This window comes from Misgurnus anguillicaudatus, chromosome 22 (assembly GCF_027580225.2).
Source record: "Misgurnus anguillicaudatus chromosome 22, ASM2758022v2, whole genome shotgun sequence".
Classification (NCBI taxonomy): domain Eukaryota; kingdom Metazoa; phylum Chordata; class Actinopteri; order Cypriniformes; family Cobitidae; genus Misgurnus; species Misgurnus anguillicaudatus.
Genome location: NC_073358.2, coordinates 4,186,428 through 4,202,789, shown reverse-complemented (window position 1 = coordinate 4,202,789; position 16,362 = coordinate 4,186,428). Strand labels below are relative to the sequence as shown.

The window sequence follows — 16,362 nt, the reverse complement described above, 5'->3', positions numbered from 1 at the left end:
TTTGTTTTGGTCCATTAACTAAAAAAAAGAAAACTGTAAAATCTGTAAAGTCAGTCGCAAAATGTCTGACTCGACAGAAAACTAAAAATTACCAGACTGCCGATTGGCATAAAATTATTTGAGCCTGGCTGTATCAGACACATTTAAGAGCATTTAAGTTATTGGCACACATCTTACACTGGTTCAGCTGTTAACTGTGAAGCCTTGACAGGTTTAGGACAAAAAACTTTCAGCACAACTTAGCATAACGTTACAGTTCGATCGATTACTTTTGTCTTGTGATCGGTTATCTGCAGAGCTTGACTTGCTGTTTCCCATCCGACCACGGCAAATCCACTGCGTTGAATGTGTTGTCATTCTCTCTGAGTGAAAGAGGAAGTACAGAAATACTACAATCGATGTTCATTTACAAATAATCGCGTATGACTTTTACTATGGAGAGAGATGCTGGCATAATTTCTTTAATTAAAGAACTTGGGTGAGTTGCCCGGAAAGGGACAGAGCCATTTAAAACATTTAATTTTCATGGTATTTAACTTACTATGTAAATTGTTTTGACGTTGTTACAGGTATAAGAACAGGGAGTGTTTGGGGAAATGTACATGTGACGAATTACCTTGCCCACTACTTACCTGGTTGGTCTCGGAAATTAGGGCAAGTTGCCCCGATGTGCCAGGTAAGTTACACAAATGTGAAGTTAGTTCTGCGCATGCCTCGAACGCATGTAATACATTACCCTTAGTCCAAAGTGATTTTTTTAGAGATTACCAAATATGCATGTCACCAGTCCATGGGAATACTTTACTAGTAAAACAGTCTGCTTTAATCTGTAGGCTATTTTGTATTGTAACCTGCATAAAATGTGAATGTTTCTAGCACACAGAATTGGTGGAGCAGTTCTGGTTGGAGAGTTGAGGGAGGTGCTGAAAGAGATGTCCTGTCCTCAAAATGAATTTGCATCAGAGCATCTTAGCCCATCTCTGATGTACAAAGTGACCGGTAATGTAGGGAGATAGATGATCTCAGGCTTGGCAATTTTAGTTTTATTTTCTTATGTGTGTGTGTGTGTGTGTGTGTGTGTGTGTGTATGATTATAAATTATAATTATATATAATATATATAATATATCACTGCCCTTTAATTGACAGAGTTCTTGGTGTCAGAGTTAATGGCAGCACGTATGCTGAAGTATAAGGAGAGTCACCCAGAAGAAGCAAAACAAAATTGTGAGTCGAAAGGAAAAGAGCAAAGAAAAGAAGAAAATTTTGCTGTGGACAGCGAGGGTGAGGATGAAAATATCAGTCAAGCAGAAGAGGATCAAACTAATTGGAAAGAGATAAATAAAGAGCTGGCAGAGCTGCTTCAGAACTTGGGGTTGGATGAATCCTCTCAGCTAAAGGATGCCTGTGCAGAGGTAAGAAAACAAAAAAATGTTACCTGCGAGTAATTATTACTTCTGATCATATTTTTTGTCAGTAGTTTCTAACCATCATTTGTTCAGGTGAAGTCACGCCTTACTGCATTTCCAAATGGCGAAGTGCCAGAGGCTTTACTCAAGATGAATGTGAACTCTGAGCAGTGGGTATGTATTATCACAAACTCCAGCATATATGACTTATCCCATAAATCTTATCTCTCATAAATCTTGTTCGCCAGCAATATTTGCAACGTCTTTTGCAGGCACTTCTGTCATACAAGATGAAGTCCTGTTTACCTGAACGGGGAAAAATCTAAATTTTTCCATGTTAAAGTGCTATAATTGGTTTCCCAGTAGGGGTGTGACGAATCACAAAACTCACGGCTCGGATCACATTACGGTTTTTGAGGTACGGATCGGATAATATTTTGGATCAGCAAAAAAACGGGTGGGAAAAATCGAATAAGAATAAATAAAGAAATTACAAACATTTATTAAAAAAAAGAACAAAGTTGCACATTAAGTAAGGTCTAAAATTAGCATTAGGTACAAAAATCAAATCAAAGGAATAATAACACTGTCTTTATTGTATAAATTAAATATACTTATTATTTTTAAAAGCTACAGAAGTGATTTTTTCTTTGTCTTAATTTATATTATATATAAATATTGAATCTATAAATATATTTTTTTCTTAAAATTATACAAGCATGTGTTTGTATTTATATTAGGACTGGGCATAGATTAATCTAAATTTATATTATATATAAATATTGAATCTATAAATATATTTTTTTCTTAAAATTATACAAGCATGTGTTTGTATTTATATTAGGGCTGGGCATAGATTAATCTAGATTAATCTCATAGAAAATAAAAGTAATTTTTTTGCATAATATATGAGTTTGTGCTGTGTGTAAATATTATGTGTATTTAAACACACACACATACATACATACATACATACATACATACATACATACATACATACATACATACATACATACATACATACATACATACATACATACATACATACATACATACATACATACATATATATATATATATATATATATATATATATATATATATATATATATATATATATATAGGAAGAGTTTCATTGCAAAACGAGATAACTCTTTTTAACCTTTTTTTAATTTTTCTGAAATCTCATTTTTTGGTTGTGCATTCCAATTAATATCAATTCAACTGCAGTTGGTTTGTTTTGATTTAAACCTTCCTAACTTAAAAAATACAGCTTAGTAGCACCATAAAACAAAATAATAACATGATAACATAATAATAAACATGTTTTGACAAAAATGTTAAAAACGGAGTTATCTCGTTTTGCAACGAAACTCTTCATATATATAAATAAACATATATACACATGATAATGTTTCTTAAATACATACATGAATGTGTGTGTATTTATATAAACATAGTGATTACACACAGCGCACACTCTTATATATTATGCAAAAACTAATTTTATTCTGTATGAGATTAATCTATGCCCAGCACTAATTTATATATTCACAATTATTATACACAGTACACACACATATATGATGTAAACAACTTTTATTCTTTTAAACTTTTATTCTGCAAATGATTAGTCGTGGTTAATCGTTATGCAGCCCTGGAGCCGAACCGTGGGTCGTGATCTGTACGGATCACGGATCAGCTGCAATCCGGTACATCACTAGTTCCCAATGCTTTTATCAACCTAGAAAATATAAAAAGGAACAACCCAGTAGCTTAGTTTTGGTAAACTGTTCTCTGAAAGCATGTGAAAAAATAGGTGATTAAAATTTAGCTCCCCTTGTGATGTCAAAAGGGGATCTTATTTATTTTGAGCTTAAACTTTACATGTTTACTCTGGGGACACCAAAGATTTATTTTACATCCTAAAAAACTTGTGAAATCACTTGCTAAGTTAAACAACATATTTCTGTCTAACCATAAAACCTGACATCACTTCTTCTAGAGAATCATTGGTCTTTGATGATTCACAGTCGTGTTTTTACTGGAAGGCAGGACTGTCTTTGCTAGTTTCGTCATATTGAGCATTGCACTTTCCTCATTGATAAAAAACAAAAGCTTCTTGTTAATAGTCTTTGATGAAGTTTTTTAACAATTATTGTTTCACTTATAGAAAAAGATACATGAGATCAAAAAAGCTCTCTGTAAGGATTATGAGTGTCGGCGCAAAATGATGATCAATCGTTTCCATGTCACACTACAGTCCTTTGCTTGGGGAGAAAGAGGGCAGGTACTAAGATAATCTTATAAGCAACTCTTTAATCATGCATTGTAATGTGTTGTAAAGCCAATTCTGCATGCTCTTTTTTTAAGGAACGGAAAGCTGTTCTTTCTTCAATGCAATCCTTTGAACCCTCTTACAAGTCCTCTGTTTCCATTGCTATGCTGTTGGCAGCCAGAGAGGATCAGTCACGCATTTCACCAGTTAAAGCCGGACCTTCAACAGACGTTCATAAGGTGCTCTTTTATTACCAAAGTTTTGCTTCTAATTAATAGTAACAATAAGATGATCTTTGCACAAATTGCTTACAAATACTTTTTAATTATTTTAGGTATTCAAATATCAGACAACATTTAAGCGCAAACTTTAATAAAGTATACAATTATATAATTTGACGACGAGTTATAAGTTGACCAGTTAAATGAGTAACAATAGAATAAATTGATCTTATTCTTAGTTTTTTATCCTCTGCAGGTGCGAATGGGGGATGTGCCAGACAGGGGGGGACGCCCAGGAGAGATTGAGCCACCAATGCCCAGTTTCACCAGTCGCCGTGAGGGAGGGGGCAGTAATCGATTCAAAAAGAGTAGACGAGAATACTCGGGAAAGAAGAAGAAAAAATAAAAAGAATTCGAGATTTCTTTATTTGAGTGTAATGGAATTAAATGACAAATATATTTAAGTAGACAAGCATATGCACTATAATAAAAAATAAGACTGGACTGTTGTCATAGATTAAAAAAATCTTAAATATTGTTTAAAATCATGTGAATGATAATTTAATTTGTTTACAAAAATTTGTTAATTTCAGTGAAATGTATGAATGTCTACCAGCTTTGTTTTCTTTGCAAATTCATGATCTATGAAAAATGAATATTCATTTTGTTTAATTAAAAAAAAATTGATTTTTGATAAAAGGGTCGATTCTGTTATTTTTTGAAGGGATAGTTCACCCAAGTACGCAAATAGTGTCATTAATGACTCATCAAAGTAGTCCATGTGACATCAGTAGGTCAGTTAGAATGTGTTGAAGCATCAGGGATGCATTTTGGTCCAAAAAAAAAGGTACGACTTTGTTCAGCATTGTCTTTTTCTTCCGGTTCTGTTGTGGGGCGCATGCACGAGACTAAAGTCATGTGACTTCAGTGACGCGTATGACGTGTTATCCTAAGACATGTTTGCGAAGTTTGTTTTTTCCAAACTTACAGCGTGCGTCTCCCTCAGACTGTAAACAAAGCCTGTGTGCACAAAAAAACCCAGCTGGGGCGCACCAGATAACACGTCAGCCGCGTCGTACGCCATCCGCATCACTGCAGTCACGTGGCTTTGGTCTCTTGCATGCGCTTCGCAGCGGATGCGGAGGGGAACACAATGCTGAGTGAAGTCATAATTTTTGTTATTTTTGGGCCAGAATGTATTTTGGATGCTTCGGCACATTCTGGCTGGCACACTGGTGTCACATGGACTACTTTGATGATGTCTTTTTACCTTTCTGGACATGGACAGTAAACCGTACTTAGATTTTCAATGAAGGGTCAACAAGCTCTCGGACTAAATAGAAAACATCTTGAACAGTGTTCCGAAGATGAACGGAGGTCTTACGAGTTTGGAACAACATGAGGGTGAGTCATTAAAGAACAAGTTTGGTATTTTACACTTAAAGCCCTGTTTTCAGATTGTTTGTGGTGAAATAGAACGGTTTTGACTGAAATTTCGACATATGCGGCTGCCCCGAGAATTTTCGGGTGTTTGTGTTTTACCTCCCACCTCTACAATGGGTTTATAGGTGCACTGGAACAATCCTTTCTAAAATGCATTAAACTTTCGTTTACAAAGACGTGAAACTCACCGAGTGGTCAGGGGTGTTCACTGATATGCTCACACAAAAATCGCTGCAAAAGATGCTCTCCAACAGGTATTTTACCATTCGTTGTTAACTTGTGGACCTATTTTTCCAAACTCCTCACACCCGTACATTCTTCCGCTGAGAGCTTGAATAATAGACACTCCAGCCCAGGTGGTGGCGCTAATCCGCCTTTGCCAATTGCAAGAATAGAAACAAAGTTCCCGGCGCGGAGTAAAACCGTACCTCACAGCACATCTAATACAAGTCAATGGAGTTGGCAAAACTACGATAAAACCTGTTGGAGTGTTATTTTGCAGCGATTTTTGTGTGAGCATACCAATAGGTACTGTCAACTGTATGGTTACCATCATTTTTTCAAAATATTTTCTTTTGTGTTTAACACAATACAGAAACTTATACAGGTTTAGAAAAACACAAGATTAGCAAATTATGACAGAATTTTAATTTTGGGGTGAACTTTCCCTTTAAAAAGTGTAGTATCGGTCAAGATGAGTCCCAGTACCTGTACAATTTTCAAGTATTTTTACTTTATTAAAGTGTTTCTTTTACTTAAGAATCTAGTACTGATTACTTCTACTCATGTAAAAGTAATTGCATTTTTACTTAATATTACTTAATAAGAAATTATCCTTACGAGTAATAACTCATTTTTATCTCTCAAAATAGTGTAAAATAATAAAGATTTTTTTAAAGCTCCTAACCCAATCCTAAATCTAACATACACCCTAATCCTTTAATCTGATTGGATAATAAAAATGTTCATCCAGGATCACATTCTACTTGGTGAAATTACGTTCACTTAATGGAAAACACTACAGATAAGATAGATACTTGAGTGAGTATGAATACTTCACTACTTTACACCTCTGTCTAAAATCATAGAAAGCAGTTTCTTAAAACCTATGTTGGTGTATATTGTGCTAGATGTAAGATAAGGGCAGTAAATGGTTAACTGGAGTGTTTGGAAAGACGCTATCTGGTATCCAAGGACGATTTAGCTCGCGCTGCACCCTGACAACATTACAAATCACAGAAACATTACAATACTACACTGCAATCATGCCGATGCACCACGAATTTATTTCTAAACTAACCTTTAAGACGTTTTCTTTCAAATCGATTGAAAGCAAAATATGAACTTTTGTTATTTAGTTATGTTAGTTGGCAGTTCTGCTGCTAATCTAACGCTAACTTTAGTGAGATCGTTTAAATGAGCATTTGAATCGATTCATTTGATTCGAACAATGTCTGGAATTAAGCACGCGTCCCATCAAAGCATCAAACCTTTTAAATCAAGTGAAGAATATCTCTATGCCATGAAAGAAGACCTGGCGGAATGGCTGGCAGAGTTATACAACATCGACATTCACGTCAATAATATTTTGGATGTATTGGAGACAGGTGCGCTGCTTTGTGCACACGCCAATAACGTGACACGCGTGGCGGATGAGTTTCCAAAAACGATGGGAGTCCCTGAGATGCAGCTGCCCACATCTGGAGTCACTTTTGTCAGCTCTGTCCATCCAACAACATTCCTGGCAAGGGATAATGTGACCAATTTCATCAACTGGTGTCGAAAAGAGATGGGCATTCCAGGTATTTATTTTAAACGGTAATTGTAGAATAAACATCACCAACACGACTACATTAAAAATTGCTTGAAATTCTCACACATTCCACTAGATGGCGGCGTGAGCTCAAATACTACACTAAAGTTTGTTATAGATAACATTTAAGTTTGTTCTGAAATCAGTCTGATAAAAAATTATCTATCCAGTTTAATTTAGCCAAAATAATGATTTATTCGTGTTCATACTTTATAGATACACTTGAAAATGCCATAAACAAATATTCATTGCCTTTTGTATTGCATTCGTTCTGTACATTTACAGGTGCATAAATACTGTCTAATTTTAATTTCTTAAGACACTGCTGTGTTCTGTATTTACCGATGCTCTGTAAATTTGCAACAAAAAAAACCTTCTTGTTAAGAAATTTTTCTTCAATTTATTTTTGTTGTTTAAGGTGGTAAAGCTGCATAGCGCGCTAGTGAACCACGCAAAATCACCGGCAAGGGAAATTCCTTCACCGGGACAGCCCTAGATGTACGCCCCAACATTAAATTACACATTCAATTAATTACAATGTTTTTACAAAGCTAAAATTTACTGCTGCTGAGTTAGCCCTAGTTAGTGCTAGTCAATGCTATATGCTACCGTTTAGGCTGAAGTTCTATTATGTTACAGTTACGGTCCATACGGGGAAAAAACACACAAACTTACCACTCAGGAACGTCGATCACAATCTCCAAACAATTGATTATTCCTCAAAATCTTTATCTGATACAGACTCAAAAAGGTCTGTTTACAAACACATATACAGAGAGCTACTGAAGGAGCTGCTCTGTGAAACAGCCAATCAGAGCAGAGCTCAACATTATTATTCATGACCCTTTCAAATAAGGTAATAATAGACTATTTCATTCTGGGGGCATATCCTAGGGTTGTAAATAGACATGTAAAACGTTTCTGGATAATTTTTGCACTCAATAAAGACACATACCTTCTATGGAGATATCAGAGAACAATTTACCAGATTATTTCAATGCATTCTTTGGCACCTTTAATATTTTGAGTAAAAGATCAAAAGGTTTAACAATAAAGAACGTAATTCCAATTTGCTAAAGCTGAAAAAGCATATATTCATAATCATATTATTCGATTAATTAAATCCATTAAAGACTCAAATAGGAAAGTATTCATATTTCAAACTTTATAAACTGTAAGTATTGGCTTCTGGGTAAATGTTCAAAATATTCAGGTGCATTATGGGTATTGCACTTTGTACTAAGCATTTTAAGTTGGTTAAATAAACAGACTTTGAATGTATGGGTCCAAGTATGGGTTTATGCACAGCATTAAGGTTTGCAGTGTACCGAATCAGATCAGATCAGGAGTTTGACTTATTGATTCTTAATTTACTTGTTTGTTACCATTTTATACCCGATCACAGATGTCCTGATGTTTGAGACGGATGACCTTGTCCTGCGTAAGAACGAGAAGAATTTTGTGCTGTGCGTTCTTGAGGTGGCCAGACGGGCATCTCGTTTCGGCATGGCTTCCCCAATCCTCATACAGCTGGAGCAGGAGATAGAGGAGGAGATTCATGATGAGGAGACTATCCAACACAAACCTCAGAGGCGCTTGAGAAACAGCCAGAACTTGGATGAAATGGTGCAATATTAAACATTTTACCTAAATAGTACTGCGATAAAAGTCACAATTTAAGCACAAATTCTCAATGGCCTTAAAGGGACAATAAGTAGGATTTACCCCCATCTAGTGGTGAAATTGTATTTTGCATTCAAAGGAATAGTGCTCTCTAGCGCCTCGCTTTTCCAAATGCGTGTTGCAAGTACGGTAGCCGTTATGTAATCACTGATCTCCTTGTCCGTTTCAGCTGGTTCACGTGTTCTGAATAAAAAATGCGTTGTGGAAACGCGTTGGTAGGCTAGTGCTTTTTGTCCCTCTCTGCTATTGTAGTTTATTAGTATGGCCGAACGACATGGAAGCCTCCTTGGACTTACCCGTTCAATGTAAATAAAGAGAAGAAATTCTAAGCTTACAAAGAAAAGTCAGATCACTAGCAGAGGTCATTTGACACCAACGAGGACATATTTATGAATAAAGACATTGATTTTGATTAATAAAACACTTAAAACCCTACTTACAGTCCCTTTAATGTAATTTAAAATAATATAATTTTTTATTTCATTGCACGCATTTTATTTCATTATTTCATGCTGATTTAATTGTGTCCAAACAGGATGACAAAGAGAAAAAAACATATTAAACACCTAAATTTTGTGTTATCTCAATGGCACAATAGGCTCCAGTGCGGATGCGTACCAGGTCCGCTCTGAATTCGGCAGCTCCGGTCAGGATCCGTTGCGGATCCGCCCCGGAGTTTCTTCCTATCCAGCATGAGCAATAGCCGCTAGGCCTAATTTTTTATGATTTAAAGTGACAAGTTACAGCTGATAACTGAAGATAATGTTTTAGAGTCACTTTAATAACATCGCTGTGTTTGTGTGGCCACAGGTACAGTTCCTGATAAGTCGATGCACCTGCCCTTCCCAGTTCCCCATGGTGAAGGTATCAGAAGGCAAATACAGGGTTGGAGACTCCAACACTCTCATATTTGTGCGGGTACATAACACTTTATTGCTTTTCTCTTTCAGTCATTTATCCCAGTGCAACTATTATTTCTGTGGGTATGTTGCAAATCTTTCATGTTTATTGAAATTTGTCTCAAATGCTTTGTCTGTGGATATGGTTCTGTGATATGGTTTATGGACAGACCAGATCAGCAATAAAATGCAGATGGTATTTGCTCATAAATGTTTGTCTGTGTGTAGATCTTGAGGAATCATGTAATGGTGAGAGTGGGTGGAGGTTGGGACACACTGGAGCATTATCTGGACAAACACGATCCCTGTCGCTGCACTTCTCTTAGTACGTACATAGGCACACAAGCGCACAATTTTTTTTTTCTATAGCAAAATTTAAAGGTGCAGTGTGTACATTTTAGAAGGATCTCTTGACAGCAATGCAATATAATATTTATAAATATATTAACAGTAGTGTTTAAAATTAACATAATGAACTATATTGTTTTTATTAGCTTAGCCGTTTTTTATCTACATACACTGCTGGTCCCCATACATGGAAGTCGCCATTTTGCACCACCATGTTTCTACACTATAAAGCTCGTTTTGGCACTATGTTGTCTCAGACGCGACATGGTTTTCCTGTGGTGTCTACCGTTGCTTCTCTATATGTTTCGAAAGGGAAGGCCGAGCTTTCGAATGAGCCGTTGGTTGCAATTTGCAATCTTACCAATAGATGGTGCTAAAATCTACACACTGCACCTTTAAAGGAATAGTAAACAATAAGACCCTTACGTCTTCCAAAACCTGCATGATTTTATTGTTGCAATGAATCACAAAACAAAGGTTATGATTTATATTCATAAATACAAAATGAAGAATGACATAAAGCAAAAAAGCATGCACTATATTCAAAACTTTATGAGGTCTTACTAGAACTTCATGTTATATAAACAAACACAAAGTTAATACATAATGCGTAGTCATTTGACATGTATACTGTATAATCTTTACCAATATTTCATCACGAAATTGTACTAAACTTTATTTGGTTATGAAATTGACTTGATATCCTGTATGATACTTTCATTCACTCTTTCTTTTGTTATTTCTTTCTCGCACATACATTCATACACACGTCAGTCCATAAATTGACTCAACGTCCAGCTACTCCAGTCCATGAGATCAAAGAAAAGTTAACCATACCCGAGGCCGAGTGTGGTTCTCAGACCAGCCTTCTGCTGAGCCGATCTCAATCCCCTCTTCAGCCAGTTACGTGGACCCCATCAGCCCCCTACAGAGCCCAAAGAGCAGGACCCTCTCCACCTCGACCATCCCAGACCCCCGACCCTGAACATCAGCCCACCCGACGGAGAAACAGCTCCTCCCCTAACAAGTAAGCAAACCCTGCATTTGCGAAATGTCATACAGAATAAACTGTGTGAGTAAACTGTGACTGTGCAGTGATGTTTATGCAACTACACACTTGTTTTCTTGTCTCTTAAACAAGTAATTTCTTATGAGTATATGCTCAGTACACAATGTTGAAATGGGACTTTTTAATAGAAAATCTTTCTCTCAGCAGTAGATCGGAACAACTAGATGCTGGAAATCTGTTTAAATGATTACTCCACTTTCAAATGCAGATAATTTACTCAACCCCATGTCATCCAAGATGTTTATTTCCCTCTTTCTTCAGTCGAAAATAAATTAGGTTTTTTAAGGAAAACGTTCAAGGATTTCTCTCTATATAGTGGACTTTATTGGACCTTAACACTTTCAATGCAGCTTCAAAGGGCTCTAAACAATCCCAACCGACGCATAAGGGTCTCATCTAGTGAAACTATCCTAATTTTCGCCAAAAAAAGTACTTTTAAACTACAACTTTTCGTCTTGCGTTAGCCGTGTGATGCGCCAGCGGGACCTTATGTATTATGTACTCAAAAGGTCACACGTCACATATATGAAATGCACACTTGCGGATCATTTTAAACAATAAACTGACACAAAGACATGAATTAGTGCCATTCCACATACAACAACGTCGGAACGTCTCGTATACACCATGTGTGACCTTTCTACATGATTACGTAATATGTTCGGTCACGCTGGCACATTACATGCCTAGTGCAAGATAAGAAGTTGTGGTTGAAAAGTGATTATTATTTTTTTTTTTTTAGCGAAAATGATGATTGTTTCCCTAGATTTAAGACCCTTATGGGGCATACACACCAAACGCGAGTTCAACGATTTGTGCAAGTAGATTACATACAAAGTCAATGCTAAGACGCGTTCTCGCGCGGGGCGATGCAAACGTCACGATATGGGTGGTGCGTTTGCAGCGAAAACACACGCTATTTGCCTCAAACGCGTCTTTGCCCAAGTTGAAAATATTCAACTCGAGTGAAAAATGCGCATGACACGAAGATAAATCCGACAAGTAATCTAGAGCAAGTAACGCAATGCCCCGCGTTTGGTGTGTGCGTAGCATTATGCCTCGGTTAAGATCGTTTAGAGCCCATTGAAGTACTGAAACTGTAAACTGTTGAGGTCCACTAAAGTCCAATTTATGAGAAAAATCCTTAAAAAAAATTTATTTATTTTTGACTGAACAAAGAAAGTAGACTTTTTTACAGTCAATACTCTTACTGTGCATTCACACGGGGGTGTAAACGTTAACGCTTCCCATTCACTTTTAATGGGTGACGTCATGCTTTGCCCAACTGAACTGTGGATCCGTCTGTGCCGTGTCAGTGCCGTTGCTCGCGGCAGACATTTCTCAACTTTTCAAGCGGCAATGTGTGTGTCAGCCAATCAGATCGCCTTATGCAAATAACCTAGGCAGAGCCAGCCAATTATGTTTATGGAAACCGGAGCATAGGTTGTGGCTACTGTGATTGGCTGTTGGCCACGCTTCAGACAAGCCTTCCGTCAAGCGTTAACGCTTTCGTCCCGTGTGAATGTACCATTAAAAATAAAGGTGCTTTGCAATGCCATAGAACAGTGGTTTTCAAGCTGGGGGCCGCAAGATGGTGCCAGGGGGGCCCCAGTTTTATGACATTTTATGAAATACATTAATTTATCATGAATTCTGTGTAATTAAACCTAAAAAAAATAGGATACTAACCAAAAGCACCACTTTTTGTATAATTTAATGTTTTTTTTTATTAAAATGTTGCGTTTTAGAACAGTTTTTTTGTCACAAATTTACTTTTAGGGGCCGCGAAGGAAGGCACCGTACACAAGGGAGGCTGCACACTGAAAAGGTTTGGGAACCAGTGCCATAGAAGAACCTTTTTTGTCTAAATGGTTCTTTAAAGCACCTTTAACATCCTTTCTGTTTTAGAAAAGCTTCTTTAGGGTCAAAAAAGGTTCTTTAAAAATTTTTTTTTTAAATAAATTGTTCTTTGATGAACCTTTGACTAATGGTTCTTTGAGAGACCAAAAAAGGTTCTTGTATTGCATCGCTGTGAAGTGTATGGTGGACACAGAAGCTTGTGAATACTCTGTTTTGATGCACAGAGTATATTGTACTAATTACAGCTGTTGAGGAAGTACACACTTAGATATTGACTCAGCTTTGTGCATTTTTTCCAGATTTAGGGAGAGACCAAGTACGCCACCTCACTTACAAACTTGTACTGACAGTAGTGACCTCCGAATAACAAACTCCTCCATTAGGAAAGGTAGAGAGGCAACACGGTCGTCTCCAGCACCTCGCCTTGCTAGAAGTCTCCCACGGGTTTTCCACCGTTCTACCACACCACAACCTGAGATGCAACCTCCTCAAATGCCCCTGGTTCTTCAGAAGAACCACAACGAGCCCCAACATAGCCCTGAGAAGAACCTAGGTCAAACCTGGACCAAATCGCACTTTGTCACCAAACTGAGACAAAACTCCACAGCTGGAGTAAAAGGACTAGAAACACATCTACTCTCAAATAGGCAAGAATGTCCAAGCCCAGGAATGATCTTCCAGAGTCCTCCCAGTAATACAAAGCCACGTTTAAAACCTCCAAACATCACCATTCAAGAGCCTGAGGACAATGGATGTCCTAAAAGAAGTCCAGGATTCATCCGCTCATTTTCTCCTTCCAAAGGGGTGATGGGTGTCATTTCAGATGCACAACCTAGAACGCCAACTACAAAAACCAAAGGAGATGGTTCGGCACAACCCTCAGATGCAATGAAACGATTTCTTGATGCAAATGACAAAGAGCAGCTTGATAAAAGAGGAAACAGAGCAGTCAGCAAAGTACAGACTCTGACACCGCCAGTTCCAAACATGGTGCCTTCCCTTCACATTAGCATCTCGGGTAGATCAAGTGTCCCTGATTCACAGAAATCGAAAACAGATTTAGGAAGTGATAAAGGGGGGATAGAGGGTGCATATCTTTACACTCCGTCTGCACTCAGCCCTGCTCAAGAAGCCAATCTCTACAAGAGTCTAGAGGAGGAAATCTTGTCCAATCTGCAACAGCTAAGCATCGACTCGGATACCAACAGCAGCTCAGATGGAAACCTCGGTGAGACTTTTCAGAGATCTGGAGAAGTCTTGCTAGACCACTGTAAAGTTTCCTCTCCCAAAAAGTCAAGAAATTGTGATCAGACAGCACATCTCTATTCATCTGGCAACAACAGTAAACACGTGGCTAGTTTTGACACAGTTATAGCCGAACTCTCTAGTGGACAACGAAAGATGGAGAAAGTCTCAATTGAAAAGTGGGTAAATGCTCTTCCCAGTGGCCTCAAAGACAAGGTGGAGGAAGACCACACTACGTCATCTTATCTCAAGGTCTCCAAGCCTTTAATGACCAGTTCCTGGTCCTCCTTGGGGTCCAGTATGGATTCAAAGGAGACTGGTGAACTTGTAAAGCTGTCAGGAGACAAGCAGAATGCAGAGAGAAAAAACACTAATAGTAAAGTATCAAGTGTATGTACTGGACATCTAAAAATGCAGAGGAGTTCTTCATTCACGGAAAGGAGGTCTTTAAAAAAGCCAGAGAGGGTGCCGTCCATCTACAAGCTGAAACTAAGACCCTGTGTGCCCCCCAGACATGACCACAGATCTGATCGAAGACCCTCAAAGATACCAAAACCAGTTTTCTACAAAAGAATAAACTGCAAAGATGGCAATCAGAGAGAAAACGATTTCCCACATGAGATTTTCAGCACAGAGGACTCTCAAGGAAACACATGGACTAAACCCAAATCTTATAGTCCAATACAGAGTCCAAGTAAGTGCCAAAAGACAAACCCAGAGCCACTTGCAGATCAAGTACTGGAATATTGGGTTTAACGGGAAGCCAAATTTACATATGTCATTTTTGGAGAATACCGAAATTTTGACCCAATTTAGCCAACCCAAGTATGGTCAGGGACTTTTTGTAAGCTTGTGTGCAAAATCCAGGATAAAGTCTCATGATCTAATTATGAGAATAGAAGAATCAAAGTTTGATTTCACTTTAATTTCAATCTTTGGCGTGGCCTTAGTCAATATTAAAGATATCAAGGTTATATTTTCATGCAATGCTCTTTATATTACGTACACTGCAAAAAAAGGACTTTCTTAATATTTTTGTCTTTTTTTCAGTACAATTATCTAAAAATTCTTAACATGAAGATGCAATTCCTTGATGAGCAAAATTACCTTAAAAAAATAGATAGAAATATTCCTATCTCATAAGCAGATTTTTTCGCTTGTTTTAACCCTTTAACTGCTACCCCAAGAAAAAGGCATTTGATTTTTTTTTGCATTTCTTATCTCCTTATGCCATTAGTAAACACACTCAATGGATTTTTTTCAACACATCCCATCATTTTTTTTAATATCGGCCTCTACAAAATGGTTGATATGTTGATACATACTATGGAAATCAGAAAATATGAACTATAATTATATATAATAATACTTTTTTAAAAACATAATCAAAATAAAATAGTTTTGTATATTAAATCTTCTTTATTTATGGAAGTTAAAATATTAAAATATTTCAGGTTTTAATTTTAACACAGGAAATGAAAAATTTTCTTAAAAAAAAAAAAAACTAAAAGTAACAAAAATTAAAATATAAATTTTTTTTTGCATGCAAAACCTAATATAAAGAAGGCAAAAGATAGTAATACAATGACATTTTAGGTTAATTTATGATTCAAGAAACACATTGTCAAGTATGGTAGTGCAACAGGATTTTTTTTTTAATAAATAAACATTTCTTTGTAAACCAGCAATGCTGTGTAGAGTAAACCAACATTAGAACAATCCTTTAAACAATATAAAACATCATTTAAGAAGTAATTTCTGATTAATTAATCAGTAGTTATGATTTCCATACATTAATTATATGAATTCATCATATTTATTTCAAAAATAAGTGGCAAAAAATACATACTTAAGAAATTATCTCAATATATTCAAAAATAAATAAAATTAGCTGTGTCATATTCATAGCTGTGAAAGAAATTTTGATTTCTCAGCATATAGTACATTCTTACTGCAGAAATGGATGATCTGAAAACCTTACTTTAGCTTTTCTACATTTACCATAAAGTTTTACCATTAAATTTAACAATTTACCATTTTTTGGCATAACATAGCTCAACCAAATAGTAGAGTTGGCTCAATTAGCTTGAGTTAA

The 16,362-nt window shown here is 36.6% G+C and overlaps 2 protein-coding genes across 2 annotated transcripts; both read left to right on the top strand.

Moving 5' to 3' along the window:
- Positions 1 to 85: 85 nt before the first annotated feature.
- LOC129440896 (protein FAM98B) lies at positions 86 to 4,420 on the top strand. Its single transcript, XM_073860815.1, has 8 exons — positions 86 to 478; positions 570 to 676; positions 877 to 999; positions 1,149 to 1,414; positions 1,502 to 1,582; positions 3,582 to 3,698; positions 3,782 to 3,925; positions 4,164 to 4,420. The coding sequence occupies exons 1-8, from the start codon at positions 423 to 425 to the stop codon at positions 4,311 to 4,313; spliced, it is 1,044 nt and encodes a 347-aa protein (XP_073716916.1). The 5' UTR covers positions 86 to 422; the 3' UTR covers positions 4,314 to 4,420.
- Positions 4,421 to 6,430: 2,010 nt separating this feature from the next.
- gas2l2 (growth arrest specific 2 like 2) lies at positions 6,431 to 15,434 on the top strand. The gene is made up of 6 exons (XM_055200474.2): positions 6,431 to 7,152; positions 8,569 to 8,789; positions 9,657 to 9,764; positions 9,974 to 10,070; positions 10,868 to 11,120; positions 13,322 to 15,434. Exons 1-6 carry the CDS (start codon positions 6,801 to 6,803, stop codon positions 15,021 to 15,023), a joined length of 2,733 nt encoding a protein of 910 aa, XP_055056449.2. The 5' UTR covers positions 6,431 to 6,800; the 3' UTR covers positions 15,024 to 15,434.
- The last annotated feature ends 928 nt before the right edge of the window (positions 15,435 to 16,362 follow it).